The sequence below is a fragment of the Plecotus auritus genome (genome assembly GCF_963455305.1).
Source record: "Plecotus auritus genome assembly, chromosome: 3".
Taxonomy (NCBI): domain Eukaryota; kingdom Metazoa; phylum Chordata; class Mammalia; order Chiroptera; family Vespertilionidae; genus Plecotus; species Plecotus auritus.
Window position 1 is genome coordinate 205,245,214 of NC_137772.1, and position 26,595 is coordinate 205,271,808.

A 26,595-nucleotide genomic window follows, 5' to 3' on the forward strand; every position below is an offset into this window, starting at 1 on the left:
CAGAATCAGAACTGACCACAAAATGTGCAAGCCAGAGTCCATGCATATCATCACTGCATCATCCTGTTTTTTCGTGTTTGAGTGGCCTTGCCAGGTTTTAATTTTTAAATCTAAGAGACTGTTCCCAATATATAGGGTAGGGTCCCTAGACCTGGCCGGTGATCAGGGCCATCTGTGCGGCGACTGGTGGGCGGGACGATCAACAGCCCCTGCTGGCACCTGCCTTGGCTGGTGGCCTGGCACTGCCCACTGGTGGGCCCTATCCCCAAATCGTCACCACTGGTGGCCTCCCTCAGGGGGGCAGACACTCAAATGCAGGAGCTGCTCCCAACCAGGGGCAGCTCCTGAATTGAGCATCTGCCCCCTGGTGGTCAGTGTGTGTCATAGTGACTGGTCGTTCTGTCATTCAGTCTATTTGCATATTAGGGTTTTATCATATAGGATTACTCTAGCTCTGTCTGAGTAGCTCAGTTGGCTAGAGCAGTGGTCGGCAAACTCATTAGTCAACAGAGCCAAATATCAATAGTACAACAATTGAAATTTCTTTTGAGAGCCAAATTTTTTAAACTTAAACTTCTTCTAATGTCACTTCAAAATAGACTCACCCAGTCCGTGCTATTTTGTGGAAGAGCCACACTCAAGGGGCCAAAGAGCTGCATGTGGCTCGCAAGCCGCAGTTTGCTGACCACTGGGCTAGAGCATTGTCCTGATATGCCAAAGTTGTGCTTTGATTCCCAGTCAGGACATATTCAAGAATCAACCAATGAATGCATAAGTAAGTGGAACAACAAATTGATCCCTTCCTCTCTCTCCATCCCTCATTCCCCCTCTCTCAAATCAATAAATAAAAATAAAAGATATTACTAACCTTTGTTTAGTACCAGTCTTGATTCATTAAGAATGTTTAATTACTTTTGTAGATAAATTCCAGAACCTTCCATTTTGCAATCACATTCTTGAACAATGTTCATGGATCTTTAAGTAAAAATATTAACATATTTTTTAAGCCATATCTATTCAGACTTTTGCTCACTTCCTAGGACACTGTTCAACACATGGATTAAGCCTTACATAAAATCCAATGTAAAGATTGGCTAGGGAGCACTTAAATTAATTAGGCATATACCTAATTAATTTAATAAATTTCTTTTAGGATATATAAAATTTTCTATTTTGCATGCCAGAATAAATAGGAATCAGGGGGAGAAATTTCATGTCAGAAACTGAACAAGTGATCTCAACATTCTTGTCAAAGTTTTCATGAGCTGTTTTAGATGTGTTTCTCAATTTCCTCTTATTTTTCCTGATATTTTAAAGTCACTGGAAACTTTAGTCTAAACTAAAAGACTGAAGTTTGTTTAGTCGTTTGCTTATTTATTCTGAGGGAATTTCTTTCTTTCTTTTTAAAAATCTAAACCGCGACTTCTTCTTTTGAGGCATTCTTTATATAGGCTCTTAGCCTCGTCAGAGTGTTCAGTTGATTGTCTCATCTCTGACCTATTTGAATGAAGCCAAAGCTCTGGGTAACATTTTCAGAGAAAAAGACATACAAGAGGCTCCTGGGCCTTCTGAACACAGGGAGCCCACATGATGGTGCAAGAAGGGCAACCTCAAGGTAAAGGTGAGCATTCCTTTTCTTAATTCCAGAAAGAAAGAAGTGTGTGATGAGATGATGAGTTATCTGGAGAGAAGAGATAGACAATGAACAGATTGGAGGGATACAGATTGGACTACCATAGCAATCATGAGAAGTTAGAAGAAAGACTAATTCCTCAGAGCCAGATGTACTTGTCAGAATGAGTAAACAAATATTAATACAGTGGTATGAGAAAGAGGAGACAAAAGTGATAGTTTGAGAAAGATGGGGAAACCATGGGTGAATGTAATATTTAAGAAGAAAGAAAAGGGAAGTAGAAAATACAGTTGATTGAGGATGACTTTTTCCTCGATTGTTTAGGACTTCAGAGCTACTACCTGGTTATTTATTCTGAGAGAGTTTCTTTATTTAAAAATTTTATTGAATTTATTGGGTTGACATTGGTTAATAAAATGATGTCGGTTTCAGATATTCAATTCTACAATACATCATCTGTATATTATATTGTGTGTTTACCACCCCAAGTTAAGTCTCCTTCCATCACCATCTGAGGGAGTTTTTAAGCTCTCTCCTTCTTTTAGGTTTTTAATTAATATGAGATTCTTCACCTAGTTTCTTCATTTTCTAAGCTTCTTAGGAACCCTGGCTTCCTGGCTCTGTGGTAACTGCATTTGTCTTGCCTCTCTGACAGAAAGGCCAGTATGGTGGTCCCAAGTGAAGATCTGGTCTGTTGCTGTGATTTCCATAGCATTCCTCAGTGCTTGTTTCATCGTGAGTTGTGTGGGTAAGTTCTTCACTGAGGTGACACTCTTGTGATTTCTTTCCCTGTCATGTTCTATACACCATTAATATGTCAGCTGTTACTTGGAATGCAATGCTTTTGTTAATTTCCCCTCCTCCTCTTCCTCTTTCTCCTCCTTTCCCTCCCTATCTTTTCTCATTTTCCTTCATATTTTGATAATTGATTCTGCTTCCAGATATATTTCACCTGGTTTTATTATTATATTCTCAATCATGACCTCACATATGGATGGATGTTCATTGGCATCCTTTAAGACATCATTTTTCACTACATGGTTCACTAGTGATCACATATTCTCTAGTCACAAAAGCCCACTATTGAGAATACAAGTATAATTGATTTTATAATCATAATACTTTAGAATAGCTTCTTTGATTTTCTTGTGAGAGTCTTTTCCAATATAAGGAGAATAAATATTCAAATGAGATATTGAGGATGTAAGGGAATGAAATATTTCTTTTCTGATCCATTTGCTTCCAAATAAATATTTCAAGTACATTTTGTGAGAAATCTTCAACACTTTGTTCTCTCTAATCTACAATTTTGTTCTCCGTTCTCTGCTAAGGCGATTAAAAATAGTTATAAAATAGTCTGGAAGGAAGTGAAAGTGATTTCATATGCCAGATGGGCCATGTTTAAAGTTCCCTCAAGAGGCAAATAAATGTCTTGGTCTTTACTAAAACAAAAATAAAAATAATTATCAAAAAGTTAGAATATGTTTCACTTTTTATGGTCAAATGCAAGAGAGAAGAGGGTTTAAAACAGTTATTTTATTAATCCAGAGGAGCAGATATTCAGGACCCCAAGGCATTGGCTAAGAGAATGGTAGAAAAGTAGTGAGCTTTAGTAGTAGAAGGCTAACACAGAAATGAGTGAAGAATCAATTCAGGGCCCAAGAAAGAACAGGTCTTTCACTATGTGCACACCTTTGAACATAAAAGGTAATGTTTATTTGAGATATTTAAAATGTTTCTAAATGTTTAAAGGCTCCCATTGGTTTCTATTTACCTCATATTTTTATCTGTAGCTACTAACAGTCAGAACTTTTAGAAAATGTAAAAATAACCTGCATTCTTGCTTCATGATTATGAAAATTAAGAAGAAGCAGACAGTCTGTGTATCAACAGATATCTATGGATTATTTTTGAAAGTCTCTATTCTAGGTGTTTGTGATTAATATATGTAGAAAGAGAATCTCTGTTCTAGAATATAGAACTTAAATTTCAGTGGGGAAAGAGCAACAACAGAAAAGTACAGGCTTATACACAAACAAATGAATAGAGACAAGCAGCAATTGAACATGGTCGGTATTGAGTTTGAATAGAGAGAAGAAAATGGTTACAGTTGGAGGGAAGCCTGCTTGGCACAGATTTATAGAGCATAAGGTTTTATAGCAAAAGAATCAATGGACACTAATCCTCCTGCTTCCTCCACAGTGACTTACCATTTTACATATGTAAAAACTGACAAAAGGCTGTCTGAATTACATACATATCATCCAAGTCTAACCTGCTTCAATGAAGGTACACGGGTGACAGGTAAGGTGTTGCAATTCTTAACCAGACTTTCTCTTTTCCTAGAGAAAGAGAGGTCAGGGGTGAACTCACGATTGGTTTATTCTATTTTTTAAAAATGGGTATCTCACCATAGCTGGTTTGGCTCAGTGGATAGAGTGTTGACCCGTAGACTGAAATGTCCCAGTTCAATTCCGGTCAAAGGCACGTACGTACCTCCGTTGCAGGCTCCTCCCTGGCCCGAGCCCTGGTTGGGACACATGCAGGAGGTAACTAATCCATGTGTCTCTCTCATCATTGATGTTTCTATTCTTCTCTCTTCCTCCCCCTTCCTCTCTGAAATCAATAAAAAAATATATAAAAAAAGATATCTCTAAACTTATGCGCTCATCTCAGGCTCTAGATTTGCCCTTCTCCAGGCTTCTTGAGATCAATAAGTGTTATTAACATATACCATGCAATTTGCTCAAGCCAACCCTGGAAATTCTTCATAAAAGTTTTGGTTTCAAATTATCCTTAACCTTATCATTTGGATAAAATTTATTTTTGTTATCTAAGGTTCCTAGTTAATAACACCCTTCTTAATTCCAAGTGTCAGCTTTATTACTGATCAATTTGGATGGTGAAACATGGTTCAGGAAGAGGTTGTCCTCACTTTAAAATGTGGTGCTGGCACCCTCGTATGTGGACAATTAAGAGAGTTGAATTCAAAATCATGGTCTGCCTTGCACTATGTCTAGTGAGAAATGCCAAAGAAAGGCAAAATGCATGTTCGTAGATGTCTTTATGGCCTTATTCCTTCCAAATGAAGAAATCCCAACAACTTGAGACACTCCTGTATCAACAACTGGAGTTTTAAAGACTACCTCCTGGAAGCAGCAATGGGTACTTTAGCCTTTGCTTTCAGAATGCTCTGAAACGAATGAGACAAAGATGGGTGTTAATTAAATTAACCCCACATCCATCTGGCATAAGAAACTGCAAATTTACTCCCTGTTATAGCCTTTCAAGCTGTTTGATGCAAATAAGTCAAGTTACAGATAAGCTTATTTGATAAAATTATTTTATGTGCTACCATGTCAGCAAATGAAAGTGTTCAGATTTTAAGAACATCCTTTCACATTATTATTATAATAAAAAGTTAAAAGTCCAAACAAAAATTTTCCATATTCATTAAAGGTAAAAAAAATAATCGAGATCCACATGTATCTTTTCCTATTTGTTTTCCACTCAGCCCCAGTCCGAGTGCTGGGACATGCAGAAGCATGCTTGTCACAACTCCAGAAATATATTGAAAAACTATGCATCCCCTTATTTAATCTGAAATCTAAATTTTTTTATCATGTATTAGAAGCAAAAGCTATAATTTCTGGAACTTTGTAAATATCAACATTTAAAAATAAAACGGTTAAAACTGTTTTTAAAATGTATCTTTGGTGTCTAGATACCATTACAAATTGCTACCCCCCCTCCACCATGAATATTAAAGAAGAAGAAAAGCATGTATTATTTAACAGTCCTGTGTATTACATCATTCTTTCCCCCCCTTAGACTTACATTCACATAGCACTTCCCTGTCTGCCAAGATATGTAAATAAAAACATGTCTAATAGTTTTATTTCCTATGGAACATTAAGCTTGTTATAAAATTTCTTCTGGATGGATTTATTATAATTATCATCAGAATATATATAGTCAAAACATTACATATTTATTATATATTTTCATAAATTATTACTGATAAAATAAAACTATTAGAAGCCCATCTATAATAATAAAAGCATAATATGCTAATTAGATTGGACGGCCTTCCGGACAACCTTCCAGACGACCTTCCGGATGAAGCTGGGGCTGTGAGGGAAGCCCGGGTCCTGGTTGCCAGAGGGAAGCTGGTGCTGGCAGCTGGGGGAAGGAAGGTCTACTCTTGCACGAATTTTGTGCATCGGGCCTTTAGTCTATATAAATAAAAGGTGAATATACAAAGTGTCCCCGTGGGAGTTAGACTGGGAGACCGGGTGTTCTATTGCTTGCTATGATGTGTGCTGACCACCAGGGGGCAGCACAGAACGAAGGGAGGCTTCGGCCAGCAGCCAGAAGGCCCTGATCGTCCCTGATTGCTGGCCAGGCCTAGGAACCCTACCCGTGCATGAATTTTGTGCACCAGGCCTCTAGTATTTTAAGGAGACAAATGGACTTTAAAAAATGCAATCAGATATACTTACTATTGAATAACATTACTACTAGAGTGAAGTAGAATTCAACATCAATTCCTTCCTTATATTTCACTTTAGTGACACAATATGATAAATCTTACTTATCTAAATAAATTGATAGGATAGAAAGTGTTCTGTTAGAATGTCATCCAATTTTTTTAGTTTTTTGCTAAAAACATATAGTGATCTAGTATCAAATATTATTTGTAATAATCTGTTCACAGAATTTGATTAGGTAATTGTTCAATGTTGTTAAATATAAAGAATAATAAATAGAGTAATTTATAAAAGGTTTGTTTTCTTCTCAGTCAATAGTGATTCACTTTCTCAATTTCTGGGAATTACACCAAAAAGAAGAGTTTATAAGATTTATCAAATGACTATTAAGTACACTTCTTTTTGTAATTACAAAACACAATTGGAAAAATAAAACATTATTAATGCCCATATATCTTTTTGACAAATGCTTCCTTTTATCACAGCTTTACATAGTTTTGCCAACCTTGGAACTGTAGATTTAGCATATTTACATATGTAAAATGCTTCCATATATAACTTAACTGACAAAGTCAATCCCCACCATCAAAACAGTCCACCTAATTAGACATGTTAAATTAACATATTGTTAACACATACTTTAAGGAGTATTATGAAAAACAATATTTATTATGAACAGAAAGCATAATTAAGATAAATTTCCAAAAGTGGAAATTTATCTATATCTATATCTATATCTATATCTATATCTATATCTATATATATATCACATACTTTAAGGAGTATTATGAAAAACAATATTTTTTTTTTTTCATTTTTTTTTTCAAATTTTTATTAAGGTATTATATGTGTACATATCTTATCATTGCCCCCCACCCCCACCCCACTCCCATATATGCCCTCATCCCCCAATGTTTTGCATCCGTTGGTTACTCTTATATACATGCATATAAGTCCTTCAGTTGATCTCTTATTTCCCCCACCTCTCCCTAACCTTACCACTGTAATTTGACAGTCTGTTTGATGCTTTACTGCCTCTGTAACTATCTTTTTGTTCATCAGTTTATAATGTTTTTCATTATCCCCAAATGAGTGGGATCATGTGGTATTTTTCTTTCATTGACTGGCTTATTTCACTTAGCATAATGTTCTCTAATTCCATCCAAGTGCCTACAAATGGTAGTAATTCCTTCTTTTTTACGGCAGCATAGTATTCCATTGTGTAGATGTACCATAGTTTTCTGATCCAGTCATCTGCTGATGGGCATTTAGGCTGTTTCCAAATCTTAGCTATTGTAAATTGTGCTGCTATGAACATAGGGGTGCATATATCCTTTCTGATTGGTGTTTCTGGTTTCTTGGGATATATTCCTAGGAGTGGGATTACTGGGTCAAATGGGAGTTCCATTTTCAGTTTTTTGAGGAAACTCCATACTGTTCTCCACAGTGGCTGCACCAGTCTGCATTCCCACCAGCAGTGCACGAGGGTTCCTTTTTCTCCGCATCCTCGCCAACACTTGTCATTTGTTGATTTGTTGATGATAGCCATTCTGACAGGTGTGAGATGGTATCGCATTGTTGTTTTGATTTGCATCTCTCGGATAATTAGTGACTTTGAGCATGTTTTCATGTGTCTCTTGGCCTTCCTTCTGTCTTCTTTCGAAAAGCTTCTATTTAGGTCCGTTGCCCATTTTTTTATTGGATCATTTATCTTCCTTTTATTAAGTTGTATAAGCTGCCTGTAGATGTTGGAAATTAAACCTTTATCAGTGATACCATTTGCAAATATGTTCTCCCATACAGTGGGGTTTCTTGTTGTTTTGTTGATGGTTTCTTTTGCTGTGCAAAAGCTTTTTATTTTGATGTAGTCCCATTTGTTTATTTTCTGTTTGGCTTCCATTACCCTAGGGGTAGTATCACTGAAAAAGTTCTTTTGGCATATGTCTGAGATTTTGCTGCCTGTGGATTCCTCTAGTATTTTTATGGTTTCCCGTCTTATATTTAAGTCCTGTACCCATTTTGAGTTTATTTTTGTGTATGGTGTAAGTTGGTGATCTAGTTTCATTTTTTTGCATGTATCTGTCCAATTTTCCCAACACCATTTATTAAAGAGACTGTCTTGACTCCATTGTATGCTCATGCCTCCTTTGTCAAATATTAAATGCGCATATTGGTTTGGGTCGATATCTGGATTCTCTATTCTGTTCCATTGATCTATATGTCTGTTCTTGTGCCAGTACCAGGCTGTTTTGAGGACAGTGGCTTTGTAATACAGCTTGAAATCTGGTATTGAGATCCCTCCTACTTTATTCTTCTTTCTCAGGATTGCTGTGGCTATTCGGGGTCTTTTTTTATTCCAGGTGAATTTTTGGAGAGTTCTTTCTAGGTCTGTGAAATACGCCGTTGGTATTTTAATGGGGAGTGCATTGAATCTATAGATTGCTTTGGGTAGTATGGACATTTTAATGATGTTGATTCTACCAATCCATGAACATGGTATGTTCTTCCATCTGTTTACATCTTCCTCTATCTCTTTTTTCAGTGTCCTGTAGTTTTCCGCATATAGGTCTTTTACCTCCTTGGTTAGGTTTATTCCTAAGTATCTTAATTTTTTTGGTGCGATGGAAAATGGGATTGCTTTTTTAGTCTCTCTTTCTGTAAGTTCATTGTTGGTGTATAGAAATGCCATAGATTTCTTGGTGTTAATTTTGTATCCTGCTACATTGCCGAATTCATTTATTAAGTCTGTTAGTTTTTTGATGGAGTCTTTCGGGTTTTTTATGTACAATATCATGTCATCTGCAAATAAGGACAGCTTTACTTCTTCTTTTCCAATTTGGATGCCTTTTATTTCTTCTTCTTGTCTAATTGCAGTGGCTAATACTTCCAGTACTATGTCAAACAGGAGTGGTGAGAGTGGGCATCCCTGTCTTGTTCCTGTTCTTAGGGGAAATGGTTTTAGTTTTTGCCCATTGAGTATGATGTTAGCTGTGGGTTTATCATATATAGCTTTTATGATGTTGAGGTATGATCCTTCTATTCCCACCTTGTTGAGAGTTTTTATCAAGAAAGGGTGTTGGATTTTGTCAAATGCTTTTTCTGCATCAATTGATATGACTATGTGATTTTTATCTCTCAATTTGTTTATGTGATGTATCACATTTATTGATTTGCGGATATTGAACCATCCTTGCATTCCTGGGATAAATCCTACTTGGTCATGGTGTATGATCTTTCTGATGTACTGCTGGATCCTATTTGCTAGAATTTTATTGAGGATTTTGGCATCTACATTCATGAGGGATATTGGCCTGTAATTCTCCTTCATTGTGTTGTCTTTATCTGGTTTTTGTATTAGGGTGATGCTGGCTTCATAGAAGGAGCTTGGAAGTGTTCCTTCCTCTTGAATTTTTTGGAATAGTCTGAGGAGGATAGGTTTTAGTTCTTCCTTGAATGTTTGGTAGAACTCTCCTGTGAAGCCGTCTGGCCCCGGGCTTTTGTTTGCCGGAAGCTCTTTGATGACTGCTTCAATTTCTTCCATAGTTACTGGCATGTTGAGCTGTTTAGATTCTTCCTGATTGAGTTTTGGAAGGTTATATTTTTCTAGGAATATGTCCATTTCCTCCAGGTTGTCCAGTTTGTTGGAATAGAGTTGTTCGTAGTATTTTTTAACAATCCTTTGTATTTCGGCGGGATCTGTTGTTATTTCACCTCTTTCATTTCTGATCTTGTTTATTTGGGTCCTCTCCCTTTGCTTCTTGGTGAGCCTGGCTAGAGGTTCATCAATCTTGTTTATCCTTTCAAAGAACCAGCTCTTGGTTTTGTTGATCTTTTGTATTGTTTCTTTGGTCTCTATGTCGTTTATCTGTGCTCTGATCTTTATTATTTCCTTCCTTCTGCTTACACTGGGCTTTTCTTGTTGCTCTTTTTCTAACTCTTTGAGTTGTTGGGTTAGGTAATTTATTACCCCTGTTTCTTGTTTTTTGCAGTAGGCTTGTAGAGCTATGAACTTCCCTCTCAAGACTGCTTTCGCTGTGTCCCATAGATTTTGGATTGTAGTGTTTTCATTGTCATTTGTTGTCATGATGTTTTTTATTTCTTCTTTGATCTCTCTGGTAACCCAGTCATGGTTTAATAGCATGCTGTTTAGTCTCCATGTGTTTGATTTCTTTGGGTTGTTTTTATTGTAGTTGATTTCCAGTTTTATGCCACTGTGGTCTGAGAAGATGCTTGATATGATTTCTATCTTCTTGAATTTGAAGAGACTTTGCCTATGTCCCAACATATGGTCTATCTTTGAAAATGACCCATGTGCGCTTGAGAAGAATGTATATTCTGTGGCTTTGGGGTGAAATGTTCTGAAGATGTCAATTAATTCCATCTGGTCTAGTGAGTCATTTAGGATTGATGTTTCTTTGCTGATGTTTTGTTTAGAGGATTTGTCCAATGGTGATAGTGGGGTATTAAAGTCTCCTACTATGATTGTATTGCTGTCAATGTCTCCCTTAATATCCTCCAGGAGTTTTTTTATGTATTTGGGTGCGAAAAACAATATTTAATAATGAATAGAAAGCATAATTAAGATAAATTTCCAAAAGTGGAAATTTATATATATATATATATATATATATATATATATATATATATATATATAATTTATTTTATTCATATTATAATATTATTAAAGGAAGAATAATTCTATAGATTGTTTCTCATCATTTAATATGTACATTTTAATGCAATAATATTAAAAATGAATAACATAGAGCTATATATAACAACATGAATAAATCTTAGCAATGTGGAATAAAAAAATGAAGCCAAGAAGACCACATATATTATACTGTTAAAAAGATTTAAAATTCAATAAATCAAAACAACTTATTATTTAAGTATACATATATGTGCTAAAATTGTATATAAACATGTATATCGACATATATGATCAAAACTTGTCAGTGGATCTGTGTTGGTTAGCTAGAAATTTTTAATTCTAAGATAATGGCAAATTGGTGTTTCTAAGGAGAAAGGAGAGAGAAGTGATAATTTTTAAAACTCTTATAAGTTTGATGTTGTATAAAAATTAGTAATAAGTAACATTTATGAGAAATTATTCCACGTTAAGCATCCTTTAAAGTGCTTTGCACATATTATGTGATTAAGTTTCCCTTTGGGTTTGGTACTGTTTTTATTTCCATTTTAAAGACAAAATAACTAAAGCTCAAGGAGGTTATGCAGTTTGCCCAAAGGCATACATAATAAAAGGTGGAGTCAGAATTCGAATAAGGCATAATTCTAATTTTCATAATCTCCCTGTGAATAATTATCATTTCCATTTTTAAAACTTGAGACTTGTGGCTTGCCCAAGATTATTAAGTAGAATTGGCATTTTTTAAAAATATATTTTATTGATATTTCACAGAGAGGAAGGGAGAGGGATAGAGAGCCAGAAACACCGATGAGAGAGAAACATCGATCAGCTGCCTCCTGCACACCTCCCACTGGGGATGTGCCCGCAACCAAGGTACATGCCCTTGACCGGAATCGAACCCGGGACCTTTCAGTCCGCAGGCCGACGCTCTATCCACTGAGCCAAACCGGTTTTGGCTAGAATTGGCATTTGAGATACACCTTTATCAGTAATTTGTAACCCTGATAGAACTTGGTGCATCTAATGTATAAAGGATATAAAGAACAGAAAAAATTTCATAGTGATGTTTTGGCAAAAATTCCAGATAAATTCTGCAAGTAAACCTTGGTAAATATTGAGGACTTAAGGTTAAAAAAATGTTTATTTAAAAGCAGTCCTATGGCCCCAAATTATATAATTTAGGGAACAATAAATACATGAATTAAGAAGCCCATCTCTAGAAAACAACCTCAGATTTCACATATATGGCATTTACTTCTTTAATCTTAATTGTTTCCTCTTGTGCTCACTCTTCTATTTCATTCAATGTAGAAAAAGTCTGGGGATGTTGCCCAAGTACTTGGAAATCTTTTGGTTCCAGCTGCTACCTCGTTTCTGATGAAGGTAATTTTTGGTCTAAGAGTGAGCAGAACTGTGTTCGGATGGGGGCTCATTTGGTGGTACTCGACACAAAAGCAGAGCAGGTACTTTTGTTTTCTTTATTTTTCATTTTCATTTAAATAAAGTAAATTTAATTAAAATTTATCATCTTAGCTGTTTTTAAGTGTACAGTTCAATAGTTAACTATATTCACATTGTTGTAAAAAGATCTCTACAATTCTAGGAATATATCCTAAGACACTTGAAAAGCCAATCAGCACGAATATGTGTCCCTCTATGTTCATAGAAGGGCAATTTACAATAGCTAAGATCTGGAAACAGCCCAAGTGCCCATCAGTAGATGAGTGGATAAAAAAGCTGTGTACATTTAGATGGTGTGTATATATACCATGGGATACTATACAGCTGTAAAAAGAGGGATCTCTTACCCTTTGAGACAGCATTGAAGGATCTGAAGAGCATTATGCTAAGTGAAATAAGCCAGTCAGAGAAAGACAAATATCACACAATCTCACTTATAAATGGAATCTAATGAACAAAATAAACTGACAAACAAAATAGATCTCGAGATAAGGAAGCATGCAACAGACTGATGATTCTCAGAGGGAAGGAGGGTGGAGTGGGAGAGATTAACCAAAGAATTTATATGCATATATGCATAACCCATGGACACAGACAATAGTGCCGGTGAAGGCCTGGGGAGGCGGGGAGAGAGGGAGGAGGGGGGGGTCAATGGGGAAAAAGGGGGGACATCTGTAATACTTTCAACAATAAAGATAGATTTAAAAAACTGAATTCAAAATAAATGGCACCTTATCTCAACTGGAAAACAATTCTGATAGATTAAAAAGGTGATACAGAAGCCCAGATGGAAATATGAGACTAATAGTTTTTTTTTTAAGAAATCATCACTACTGTTATAAATATAATAAGCATTTCTTTATGTTTAACTTTTAAAAGTAATTAACTACCGTGTTTTCCCGAAAATAAGACAGTGTCTTATATTAATTTTTGCCCCCCAAAGACACGCTAGGTCTTATTTTCAGGGGATGTCTTATTTTTCCATGAAGAAGAATACGGTACACATTTATTGTTAAATGAAAATAAAGGAAATTTATTACCTGTATATGGTACGGTAGTACGGTAGTTGTCAACACAAACCAGACAAACTGTGAATCCTACAGTATCAAGAATTTACTCATTTATTCAGTGACAATCATGTCATCATCTTCTGGAACATCATCATAACAATCCAGTTCCTAAATTTCCTGGTGAATTTCTTGTGACTCCATTTCTTTCAGAATCAGTGGACCAAATCTCTCATGTTTAGCAATAGCACTGTCTTTAAATGAGTACTTCTTGTCAAGGTAGCCTGCTCGCAGTGCATTTGCAATGCAACTGTCAGTGATTTTCTCCCATGAATTCTTCACCCAAGTCACAACTTCTTGCAGTTTAGGTTTCACAAAGTTTCCACGCTGATTTCTCTCCATTCTATTTTCAATGTAGTCATTAATTTCCATGCGCAAATTGTCTTTGAATGGCTTGTTTATTGCAATATCAAGAGTCTGGAGATAGGCCGTCATTCCTGCAGGAATCATTATCTGATCTATTTTTCTTTCGTGAAGAAATGTCTTCATGTCTTTAGCGCGGTGAGTGCTGGCTGCATCCCAGACTAGCAGACCTCTTTGGCTCCCTCGCATAACAAGCGGCAGCATTAAATCGACCCACTTCCTTATAACTGCTTGTGTGGCCCAGGCTTTTTCAGTTTCAAGAATAAAAACGCCCAAAACATGTTCAATCTTTTCCTTCTTGCCCTTAGAAATGATTAAAGGTGGGATTTTAGTGCCATCCAGACAAATTGCCAAAATACAGGAAACATGTGCACTTTTGTAAGCAGTGGAGGGAATGTACGCTAAGGAGGCACCCCGCTGTTCAATTGTTGTTTGAGATGATTGGCCCATAAACACTGCATTTCATCCATAGCAATCATGTTGGAAAGATTGTATTTAGAGAAGTCAGCATCATCAATAAAGGACTTGAATGCAAGTGCTCGCTTAATAACTTGAGTATCTTCCAACCTAAACAATGTTGTAGATCTTCTTAAAGACAGTTCACTTTGCTGAAGGAAATTATCCAGCCAGTGTTGTGATGCTGTGAAGTCTTCGGGGGCTATGTCAAACTGTGGTGCCATTGCAAGGGCAAATTCTTGAATCTGAGCCCTATTCACAACCAAAGCCTTTGCTCTCCTGTCAACAACCCATTCACAGATCAGGTCTTCCAGCTCGGAAAATAATGGTTGCCGACCTGATCCACACTTGCGCTTTTTAGCATTTCCCTTGTCCACTTGTTCAATGAGGTTACCATACTCTGCTTGCCATTTTCGGACCAATCGGATACTCAACATCTTCTCTTTGCAGAAAGCAGTAAGATTTTGGCCCCAAGAGTCTTCCATGATTCCTTTCTTGTACTCCACGGAGAAGCTTTTTCTTTTTGCGCTCATTTCTAGGGGTAAAAAAAAAGGAATTGGGGTATCAAGGTGGGGGGAGGGGGATCACTCAAAATGACACAGGGGGGATCGGAGGGGGGAATCAAAATGGCACAGGAGAATCAGAGGGGGGAATTACCATTTTAGTAACCCCTTTTGATCCTCCTGTGTCATTTTGATTGTCCCCTCTGATCCTCCTGTGTCATTTTAAGTGATCCCCCTCCCCCCACCCCTGTGCCACTGAACACCTTCACCAGACATCCTCCCTACCCCTTTATCAGACATTTACCCCCTGGGGCCTGCCTGGGGACTGTCACTGGGCTTGCTGGGGCCTGGATCTGGGCTGGAGCATGGTCTGCCACTGACTGAGAACCTTCAGTCATCATGAAGGCGGCCGTGAGCATCAGGTAGTGTCACCAGAGACAGACCAGCACTCACCACCTTCGCTGCATCCCATCCGCTCTAATCCTCCTGTTCTTCTACACGCATCTGCGAAAGTCTCCTCCTCTCTCCCGCCCCGCGCTCACCGCTCACTCCGACCTCCGCTCCGCCTCCACACAGCAGTGACATCAGGACTCCACGTAACGTCACTGGTTGCTAGACGCCAGTCGGGGCAGCCCTAGCGACCAGTTTACAGTAAATTAATTTTTATTCTGAGACAGAGCCTGGGGGCCTTATTTTCAGGGGATGCCTTATATTTCACTCAGAAGGAAACCTGTAAGTAGGTCTTATTTTCGGAGGATGTTTTATTTTCGGGGAAACACAGTACTAGAGAATTACTACTTAGGAGAAGAGAGAAACAAATTTGAATTTTGATAACTCAAATGCAATTTCACTGATAAACAATGAGAAATAAGCTAGAATACTAGTACATCTGAACGTATACAATTTTAAAAATGGTAGAAATGGCAAAAACTGACATATATTTTAAGAGAATTCTGCCACTTGGTGAAGAAAAAAAAGCATTCTGTCTGCGATGGAAATTCATGGGTAATAACTCCCTCCTTCTTGTAATGATGTTGGTGATTTTGGCCTGTTATCTTGTCCAATGAGCTGTCTTGACACTTCCTCACAGCTGGCATTTTATTTTCTTTTTATAGCTCTAAAGAACTCTTACTCTATTCAATTTGGGAATTTCAGTCTATGGTTTCTTTTCCTTTATGCAGGATTTCATTGTTCAGCAGCTGAATGAATCATTTTCTTATTTTCTGGGACTCTCAGATCCACAAGGGAATGGCAATTGGCAATGGATTGATCAGACACCTTACACGGAAAATGTCAGGTGAGTACAGACTCACATTAACAAACCATGGGCTTTGTTTACATAAAAATGTGGGGAAATTTTGTTGGCAGTGACTGCTAATGCTAATACTGATAATTATATTGATAACAGATTCTAACAATTATTTTTTAAAAATTTCTTTATTGATTAAGGTATTACATATGTGTCCTTATTTCCCCATTACCCCCCACCTCCCATTCATGCCCCCACCCCCCTGTTGTCTGTGTCCATTGATTAGGCTTATATGCATGCATATAAGTCCTTTGGTTGATCTCTCCACCTTACCCCCACCCTCCCCTACCTTCCCTGAGGTTTGACGTTCTGATTGATGTTTCTCTGTCTCTGGATCTATTTTTGTTCATCAGTTTATGTTGTTCATTATATTCCATAAATGAGTGAGATCATGTGATATTTATCTTTCTCTGACTGGCTTATTTCACTTATCATAATACTCTCCATCTCCATCCATGTTGTTGCAAATGGTAAGAACTCCTTTTTTACCGCAGCGTAGTATTCCATTGTGTAGATGTACCACAGTTTTTTAATGCATTCATCTGCTGATGGGCACTTAGGCTGTTTCCAAACCTTAGCTATGGTGAATTGTGCTGCTATGAACATAGGGGTGCATATATCCTTTCTGATTCGTGTTTCTAGTTTCTTGGGATATATTCCTAGAAGTGGCATCACTGGGTCAAATGGGAGTTCCATTTTTAGCTTTTTGAGGAAACTCCATACTGTTCTCCACAGTGGCTGCACCAGTCTGCATTCCCACCAGCAGTGCACGAGGGTTCCTTTTTCTCCACATCCTCACCAGCACTTGTCATTTGTTGATTTGTTGATAAAAGCCATTCTGACAGGTGTGAGATGGTACCGCATTGTCGTTTTGATTTGCATCTCTCAGATGATTAGTGACTTTGAGCAGGTTTTCATATGTCTCTTGGCCTTCCTTCTGTCTTCTTTCGAAAAGTGTCTATTTAGATCAGTTGCCCATTTTTTGATTGGATCATTTATCTTCTTTTTGTTAAGCTGCATGAGTTCCCTGTAAATGTTGGAGATTAAACCCTTATCGTTGATATCATTGGCAAATATGTTCTCTCATGCAGTGGGCTTTCTTGTTGTTTTATTGATGGTCTCCTTTGCTGTGCAAAAGCTTTTTATTTTGATGTAGTCCCATTTGTTTATTTTCTCTTTAGTTTCCATTGCCCTAGGAGCAGTATCAGTGAAGAAATTGCTTCGGCATATGTCAGAGATTTTTCTGGCTGTGGATTCCTCTAGTATTTTTATGGTTTCTCATCGTATGTTTAAGTCCTTGATTCATTTTGAGTTTATTTTTGTGTATGGTGTAAGTTGGTGGTCCAGTTTCATTTTTTTGCATGTATCTGTCCAATTTTCCCAACACCATTTATTGAAGAGACTGTCTTGTCTCCATTGTATGTTCATGCCTCCTTTGTTAAATATTAATTAAGCATAGTGATTTGGGTCGATATCTGGGTTCTGTATTCTATTCCATTGATCTATATGTCTGTTCTTGTGCCAGTACCAGGCAGTTTTGAGAACAGTGGCTTTGTAATACAGCTTGAAATCTGGTATTGAGATCCACCTACTTTGTTCTTCTTTCTCAGGATTGCTGTGGCTATTCGGGGTCTTTTTTTTATTCCAGATGAATTTTTGGAGAGTTCTTTCTAGGTCTGTGAAATATGCCATTGGTATTTTAATGGGGAGTGCATTGAATCTATAGATTGCTTTGGGTAGTATGGACATTTTATTTTTTTTTTTTTTATTTTTTTTTTTTTTCATATATACAATTTTTATTTTTTATTTTTTATTTTTATTTTTATTTTTTTTTTATTTTTTTTTTCAAGTTTTTATTAAGGTATTATATGTGTACATATCTTACCATTGCCCCCCACCCCCACCCCACTCCCATACATGCCCTCACCCCCCAATGTTTTGCATCCGTTGGTTACTCTTATATACATGCATATAAGTCCTTCAGTTGATCTCTTATTTCCCCCACCTCTCCCTAACCTTACCACTGTAATTTGACAGTCTGTTTGATGCTTTACTGCCTCTGTAACTATCTTTTTGTTTATCAGTTTATAATGTTTTTCATTATCCCCAAATGAGTGGGATCATGTGGTATTTTTCTTTCATTGACTGGCTTATTTCACTTAGCATAATGTTCTCTAATTCCATCCAAGTGCCTACAAATGGTAGTAATTCCTTCTTTTTTACGGCAGCATAGTATTCCATTGTGTAGATGTACCATAGTTTTCTGATCCAGTCATCTGCTGATGGGCACTTAGGCTGTTTCCAAACCTTAGCTATGGTGAATTGTGCTGCTATGAACATAGGGGTGCATATATCCTTTCTGATTCGTGTTTCTAGTTTCTTGGGATATATTCCTAGAAGTGGCATCACTGGGTCAAATGGGAGTTCCATTTTTAGCTTTTTGAGGAAACTCCATACTGTTCTCCACAGTGGCTGCACCAGTCTGCATTCCCACCAGCAGTGCACGAGGGTTCCTTTTTCTCCACATCCTCGCCAGCACTTGTCATTTGTTGATTTGTTGATAAAAGCCATTCTGACAGGTGTGAGATGGTACCGCATTGTCGTTTTGATTTGCATCTCTCAGATGATTAGTGACTTTGAGCAGGTTTTCATATGTCTCTTGGCCTTCCTTCTGTCTTCTTTCGAAAAGTGTCTATTTAGATCAGTTGCCCATTTTTTGATTGGATCATTTATCTTCTTTTTGTTAAGCTGCATGAGTTCCCTGTAAATGTTGGAGATTAAACCCTTATCGTTGATATCATTGGCAAATATGTTCTCTCATGCAGTGGGCTTTCTTGTTGTTTTATTGATGGTCTCCTTTGCTGTGCAAAAGCTTTTTATTTTGATGTAGTCCCATTTGTTTATTTTCTCTTTAGTTTCCATTGCCCTAGGAGCAGTATCAGTGAAGAAATTGCTTCGGCATATGTCAGAGATTTTTCTGGCTGTGGATTCCTCTAGTATTTTTATGGTTTCTCATCGTATGTTTAAGTCCTTGATTCATTTTGAGTTTATTTTTGTGTATGGTGTAAGTTGGTGGTCCAGTTTCATTTTTTTGCATGTATCTGTCCAATTTTCCCAACACCATTTATTGAAGAGACTGTCTTGTCTCCATTGTATGTTCATGCCTCCTTTGTTAAATATTAATTAAGCATAGTGATTTGGGTCGATATCTGGGTTCTGTATTCTATTCCATTGATCTATATGTCTGTTCTTGTGCCAGTACCAGGCAGTTTTGAGAACAGTGGCTTTGTAATACAGCTTGAAATCTGGTATTGAGATCCACCTACTTTGTTCTTCTTTCTCAGGATTGCTGTGGCTATTCGGGGTCTTTTTTTTATTCCAGATGAATTTTTGGAGAGTTCTTTCTAGGTCTGTGAAATATGCCATTGGTATTTTAATGGGGAGTGCATTGAATCTATAGATTGCTTTGGGTAGTATGGACATTTTAATGATGTTGATTCTACCAATCCATGAACATGGTATGTTCTTCCATCTGTTTACGTCTTCCTCTATCCCTTTTTTCAGTGTCCTGTAGTTTCCCACGTATAAGTCTTTTACCTCCTTAGTTAAGTTTATTCCTAGGTATCTTAATTTTTTTGGGTGCAATGGTAAATGGCATTGCTTTTTTAGTCTCTCTCTCTTTTTTTGCTGGGAGGATTTTTATTTTTTATTTTTTTTAAATAAATCTTTATTGTTCAGATTATTACAGGTGTTCCTCTTTCTTTTCCCTCCATAGCTCCCCTCCACCTGATTCCCAACCCCACCCCACCCCATGTCCTTACCCTCCGCCACTGTCTTCATCCATAGGTGTAAGATTTTTGTCCAATCTCTTCCCACATCACTCACACCCCCTTCCCCCTGAGAATTGTCAGTCCACTCCCTTTCTATGTCCCTGATTCTATTATATTCACCAGTCCATTCTGTTCTTCAGATTTTTTATTCACTTGATTTTTAGATTCACTTGTTGGTAGGTATGTATTTGATGTCATTTTGTTGTTCACAACTTTTATCTTTACCTTTTTCTTCTTCTTCCTCTTCTTAAAGAACACCCTTCAGCATTTCATGTAATCCTGGTTTGGTGGTGATGAACTCCTTTAGCTTTTTCTTGTCTGTGAAGCTCTTTATCTGACCTTCAATTCTGAATGATAGCTTTGCTGGGTAGAGTAATCTTGGTTGTAGGTTCTTGCTGTTCATCACTTTGAATATTTCTTGCCACTCCCGTCTGGCCTGCATAGTTTCTGTTGAAAAATCAGCTGACAGTCATATGGGTACTCCCTTGTAGGTAACTAACCGTTTTTCTCTTGCTGCTTTCAAGATTCTCTCTTTGTCTTTTGCCCTTGGCATTTTAATTATGATGTGTCTTGGTGTGGTCCTCTTTGGATTCCTCTTGTGTGGGGTTCTGTGCGCTTCCTGGACTTGTAAGTCTATTTCTTTCACCAGGTAGGGAAAGTTTTCTGCCATTATTTCTTCTAATAGGTTTTCAGTATCTTGCTCTCTCTCTTCTTCTGGCACCCCAAAAATTCAGATGTTGGTACCCTTAAAGTTGTCCCAGAGGCTCCTTACACTATCTTCATATTTTTGGATTCTTTTTTGTTTTTGTTTTTCTGGTTGGGTGTTTTTTGTTTCCTCATATTTCAGATCTTTGGTTTGATTCTTGGGGTCCTTTGATCTACAGTTGAATTTCTGTATATTCTTTATTTCAGACAGTGTATGCTTAATTTCTGACTGGTCCTTTCAATTTTTTTGGCATTCTCATTAAGGTCCTTTAAGGTCTCACTAAGCTCCTCAGAGGTCTCATCAAGTTTCTCAGTGGTTTTTAGAAGATTCTTGAGTAACCTTATAAATGTGGTTCTGAACTCTATGTCGTCCAGTAGTTTGCTTTCCTCCATTTCTTTCATTCATGACATGTTTCTTTGTCTCTGCATTTTGCTGCTTCCCTGTGTTGTTGGAGTGGCTTTGTGTGGTAGGTGACCTACAGGGGCCAGTAGCTCAGCCTCCCCAATCACCTGAGGTGGACGCTCTTGGTATACCCCTTTGAGGACTGAGTGCAAAGTCTTGGTGTAGTTAAGCCTTGATTGCTGTTGGTACACTGGGAGGAATTGACCTCCAGGCCAATTGGCTGTGAGGACCCGCTATGTCTATAATGGAAGAACTGCTGCGCTGGAGACACGCTTATGGTGCAGGACTTGTTTCAGTGGGGCTTTGGTGCTCACTGAGTCTGCCTCTTGAATGTGTCACTTAAGGATGTGAGGAGTTGAAATCTGGTGTCTCACACTGACCGCTAGGTACACTGGCTTCTGGATCTCCAATGGGGTGCAGGGCAGCTACTGTCTGAGGCCACCCAGCATGCGCTACAGCGAGAACTACAGTTTTTCTCCTCTTTGCTTGGGGTTTGGAGGTTTTGGAGCTGTCTGACCTGGGCTGCAAGTTTGCTATGTTAAGCTGCAATAGGGCAGGCCATTCATATGCTAAAGCCACTGCCACGGATTTTTCTAGGCGCAGACTTCCCCTGGTCCTCCAGCTCACGCAGTGCGCACGTTTCTCTGTCCTGCCAGAACCAGAGACCTCACCTTATCCCAGGCGAAATCTGACCTTTCTGTGGTGGAGTGTAGAACTCCTCTGAATCCACGTGTTTGCGCCAACTAGGGACCGGTGCTCTGGAGTTTGCAGCTGTTTGGTGGGTGCCAAAGTTGTAGATTTTCAGGCTTCCGATAACATCCACTTTCCCCTTCAAGATGGTGCGGTCTCTGAGTCCGAGTGGGTGGCTCTGGGAGGGAACCCAGCAGCAGTGGGCCGTCCAGCAGACCCCCACCTTCTCCTGGAGTATAGCTGTCCCTTAACTCACCAACAGACACTCCCCATGTGACCCTCAGCTGTTCTTTCTATCTGCTCCAGGACAAGGCTTGGGACATGTCTGTCTATTCCGCTGCCATTTTTTTTTTAGATTCTAACAATTATTAAACTCTTAAATACACAATTATTAAGTGCATGTATCGTCACACTTAAACTTCATGAAAACTTTTTTAGAACTCATTTTACTGATGAAAAGTAAATTAACTTTTCTGAAGTCAATAAGTAGTAATATGAGAAACAGGGCCTCAACTTTATGTCTAACTCCAAAGATGGTTCTCTTTTTTCTTTATTTTTTAAAATTTAATAAATCTTTATTGTTCCAATTATTATAGTTGTTCCTCTTTTTTCCTACCCAGAGCTCCCCTCCACCCAGTTCCCACCCCACCCTCTGCCCTTACTGCCCCCCCCCGACTGTCCTCATCCATAAGTGTACGACTTTTGTCCAGTCTCTTCCCGCACCCCCACACCCTTTCCCCCCTTCAAGAATTGTCAGTCCACTCCCTTTCTATGCCCCGTGATTCTATTATATTCACCAGTTTATTCTGTTCATCAGATTTTTTTATTCACTTGATTTTTAGATTCACTTGTTGATAGATATGTATTTGTTGTTCATAATTTTTATCTTTACCTTTTTCTTTTTCTTCCTCTTCTTAAAGAATACCTTTCAGCACTTCATAATGGTTTGATGGTGTTGAACTCCTTTAGCTTTTTCTTATCTGTGAAGCTCTTTATCTGCCCTTCAATTCTGAATGATAGCTTTGCTGGGTAGAGTAATCTTGGTTGTAGGTTCTTGCTATTCATCACTTTGAATATTTCTTGCCACTCCCGTCTGGCCTGCATAGTTTCTGTTGAGAAATCAGCTGACAGTCGTATGGGTGCTCCCTTGTAGGTAACTAACTGTTTTTCTCTTGCTGTTTTTAATATTCTCTCTTTGTCTTTTGCCCTTGGCATTTTAATTATGATGTGTCTTGGTGTGGTCCTCTTTGGATTCCTTTTGTTTGGGGTTCTGTGCGCTTCCTGGACTTGTAAGTCTATTTCTTTCACCAGGTGGGGGAAGTTTTCTGTCATTATTTCTTCAAATAGGTTTTCAGTATCTTGCTCTCTCTCTTCTTCTGGCACCCCCATAATTCTGATGTTGGTATGCTTGAAGTTGTCCCAGAGGCTCCTTATACTATCTTCATATTTTTGGATTCCTTTTCTTTTTGCTTTTCTGGTTGAGTGTTTTTTGCTGCTTTGTATTTCAAATCTTTGACTTGATTCTTGTGATCCTCTAGTCTGCTATTAGGTCTCCGTATAATATTTTTTACTTCAGGCAGTGTATGTTTAATTTCTAGTTGGTCCTTTTTCATAACCTCAAGGGTCTTGCTAAATTTATCGGCCTTTTCTAGAAAATTCTTGAAAAACCTTATAACCGTGGTTTTGAACTCTATATCCAGTCATTTGCTTTCCTCCATTTCTTTCATTTGTGATCTGTTTCTTTGTCTCTGCATTTTGGCTGCTTCCCTGAGTTGATAGAGTGGCTTTTTGTGCTAGGTGTCCTATAGGGCCCAGTGGCTCAGCCTCCCCAGTTACCTGAGGTGGACACTCTTGGTGCACCCCTTTGTGGGCTGTGTGCACAGTCTTGTTGTAGTTAAGCCTTGATTGTTGTTGTTATCAGTGGAAGAAATTGACCTCCAGGCCAATTGGCTGTGAGGATCAGCTGTGTCTATGCTGGGAGAACTGTGCTAGAGACACCCTTATGGGAGAAGACTTGCAAAAGCCTCTGTGCTCAGCTTGAATGGGGCGGAGTCTCAGGGCAGAGCAGACAGCATTGGTTTCCCGTCAGCCCTGCCCTAATAGGCCCCTGTGTCTCAGTGTCCCGTCGTAATCATTGCAAGCACCTCTGAGAGAAAGCCGCCCTCGAGTTCCGCCCACTGCCAGACGGTCCAGTTTCTCCCCAAATGAGTCTGGGTCCCCAGAGTCTCACCCAGAACTGGAGTTCAGTGCATCCGGGAGGTTTTGTCTCCCTCCTGATTGAGAAAGCCAGCCGTGTACTCAGTTGCCCGCCCTCTCTCTGCGCGCGCACACCTCAATACCTCTGCCTTCGACAGTTCCTCTGAGTCTCAGTGTGCTTTCTCTTTCCTGACAGTCCAGTTTCACCCCGTATGAGTCTGGGTCCCCAGTGTCTCACCCGGAACTGGAGTTCAGCACAATCGGGAGCTTTTGTCTCCCTCTCATTTGAGAAAACCAGCCACGTACTCAGTTGCCTGCCCTCTCCGCATGCGCGCACGCCTCAGTACCTCTGACTTCCGCAGTTTCTCTGAGTCTCAGTGTGCTTTTCTCTTTCCTTCTAGTTGTAGAATTTCCACTCAGTCAGCCTTCCTATGGTTATGGATGATGTCCGTTTTGTCTTTTAGTTGTAGTTTTGAAATTGTTGTGCAAGGCAGCAGTTTAGGTGTTTACCTATGCTGCCATCTTGGTTTCCACCCAAAGATGGTTCTCTTATTCATTACAATTTGCTGCCTCTAAATTTGTGTAGACACTTCAGTTACATTTTACTTCAATTAATAAGACTTAAAATACATTGTGAGAACTGTGTTCAATTCTAGGAGGATCTACACTAATAATCTATACCAGTGGTTGGCAAACTGCGGCTTGCGAGCCACATGAGGCTCTTTGGCCCCTTGAGTGTGGCTCTTCCACAAAATACCATGGCCTGAGCGAGTCTTTTTTGAAGAAGTGGCATTAGAAGAAGTTTAAGTTTAAAAAATTTGGCTCTCAAAAGAAATTTCAATCATTGTACTGTTGATATTTGGCCCTGTTGACTAATGAGTTTGCCTACCACTGATCTATACTAATAAAAGGATAATATGCTAATTAGACTGGGTCTACCGGACATCTTCCAGACAGCCAACTTCCTTCCAGACAAAGCCACAGTGACGGGGGCTAAGGCAGAGGCGGTTAGGGGTGATTAAGGTCAGTAGAGGAGCAAGCTGTTAAGGGCAATCAGGCTGGTGGGGGAGCAAGCAGTTAGGGGGCCATCAGGCAGACAGGGGAGGGCAGTTAGGGAGATCAGTTTGGGAGGGGAGCAGTTAGGGGGCCATCAGGCCGGCAGGCAGAGGTGGTTAGGGGTGATCAGGCAGGCAGACAGGCAGGCAGAAGTGGTTAGGGGCAATCAGGCAGGCAGGCAGAGGTGGTTAGGGACAATCAGGCAGGCAGGCAAGTGGTTAGGAGCCAGTGGTCCCGGATTGCGAGAGGGATGTCTGACTGCCGGCAGTTGGACATTCCCCAAGGGGTCCCAGATTGGGGAGGGTGCAGGCTGGGCTGAGGGACTCCCCTCCCATGCACGAATTTCATGCACCAGGCCTCTAGTAATTATATAATAATACTATTTATTTGTGCCTTTGAAAAAAATCCAGAATTTAATTATACATTATTGCATGTGATGTTCACATAATTTTATAAGCTATTTGGGGACCTGACTATGATTCCTATTTTTATAAGTGAAGAGTCAAATACCTGAAGAGAATAAATTATTTGCTTAAGATCAAAATGAGTCAGGAGAAAACCATGTCTCTTAATTAAAAAACACCCATCCAAACCTTATCACCCTTACTACAGATTGTATTCCTTGCAGGCAGGGTAACCTCTTATGACAAGCCCCACGCTCCATGAGAATGTAGGTATTTAGGAAGGTGGTACGAGTACACACATTCAGGAGGCAACCTCTTTATTATGCTGCTAAGATGCGAATTGTTTAACAACCCAGATCAGGATAAGGGCTCTTTATAGAGATTAAAATGAAGATCAGATTTTAGGGACAGGGTCAATTTTACTCTATTTCATAAAAATTTGCCAGGGGAATGTTAGAGGAGCAATTATAAAAGTGTGTGTTTACACTTGGGGTTTTTGAGGAGGGCAGTATGGAAAGAGGAGAGCAATCCCTGGAGTGTTCTTTCACCCTGAACCCCATTCTCTTCAAACCCCAACTCTATATACTTTCTAATTAATCACTGTGCATTGACTGACATGTTTTTATCCTTTGTTTCTCTTTAGATTATGGCACCAGGGTGAGCCCAATTTTTCTGCAGAGGAATGTGCTTCATTAGTTTTCTGGAATCCTGGAGGATGGGGCTGGAATGATGTTTTCTGTGATTCTAAAAGAAATTCAATATGTGAGATGAAGAAGGTTTATCTATGAGTTGAACTTTATTCATTGTCACATTTAAAATGGAGACCTATCTTAAAATGATAATTTCCTCTTGTAATTTCTTTCATATAATTCTTTTCATAGAGGTTCATGGAAATATCCAGATGCCTTGCTTCCTTCAGTCATCCCTCTGATAGTTTCCTCTTTTACACTAATAATTGGGTGAACTTTTCCATTTTTAAACATTTGTTATGCATTCTTTACTTTCTTCATACTTTTTTTCACACACATTCCTTGGGCAAGAGATAGTGCTATTTTGTCTAACTGAAGACTCATAATGAGATAACTATTAAAAATTAAGAAGGACTTGCCTCAAAACTCCATTGAGAAATTCTTCTGGTCAAAATAGTAACTGTGACTGCAATCATGTGGAAGCCTGCCAAGAGCTGAAGGATCTGCTTCCGAGATGCCTCACTCACATGGCTGGCAACTTGGTACTGGTTTTTGTTAGAAGGCCTCAGATCCTCACCATAGGGAACTCTCCATAGGGTTTCTTGAGTGTTCTCACAATATGATGATTGGCTTTCCCCAGAGGAAGGAATCCAAGAGAGCAGGTGAAAGTAGTAATGTCTTTTATGATC

The 26,595-nt window shown here is 38.7% G+C and overlaps 1 protein-coding gene across 1 annotated transcript; it reads left to right on the plus strand.

Annotated features, from left to right (window-relative positions):
• Nucleotides 1–1,471: 1,471 nt before the first annotated feature.
• On the plus strand, nucleotides 1,472–26,328 carry LOC308245439 (C-type lectin domain family 6 member A-like). Its single transcript, XM_080662729.1, has 6 exons — nucleotides 1,472–1,621; nucleotides 2,289–2,381; nucleotides 3,836–3,937; nucleotides 12,086–12,237; nucleotides 15,806–15,921; nucleotides 25,861–26,328. Exons 1-6 carry the CDS (start codon nucleotides 1,588–1,590, stop codon nucleotides 26,003–26,005), a joined length of 642 nt encoding a protein of 213 aa, XP_080518855.1. The 5' UTR covers nucleotides 1,472–1,587; the 3' UTR covers nucleotides 26,006–26,328.
• The last annotated feature ends 267 nt before the right edge of the window (nucleotides 26,329–26,595 follow it).

Bases quoted from the DNA above. Each gene is read 5' to 3' on its own strand.
- LOC308245439 (XM_080662729.1), top strand. From the start codon at position 1,588: ATGATGGTGCAAGAAGGGCAACCTCAAGGTAAAG. The intron at 2,382-3,835 runs GTAAGTTCTTCA...CTTCCTCCACAG, and splicing joins TTTCATCGTGAGTTGTGTGG to TGACTTACCATTTTACATAT. The intron at 15,922-25,860 runs GTGAGTACAGAC...GTTTCTCTTTAG, and splicing joins CCTTACACGGAAAATGTCAG to ATTATGGCACCAGGGTGAGC.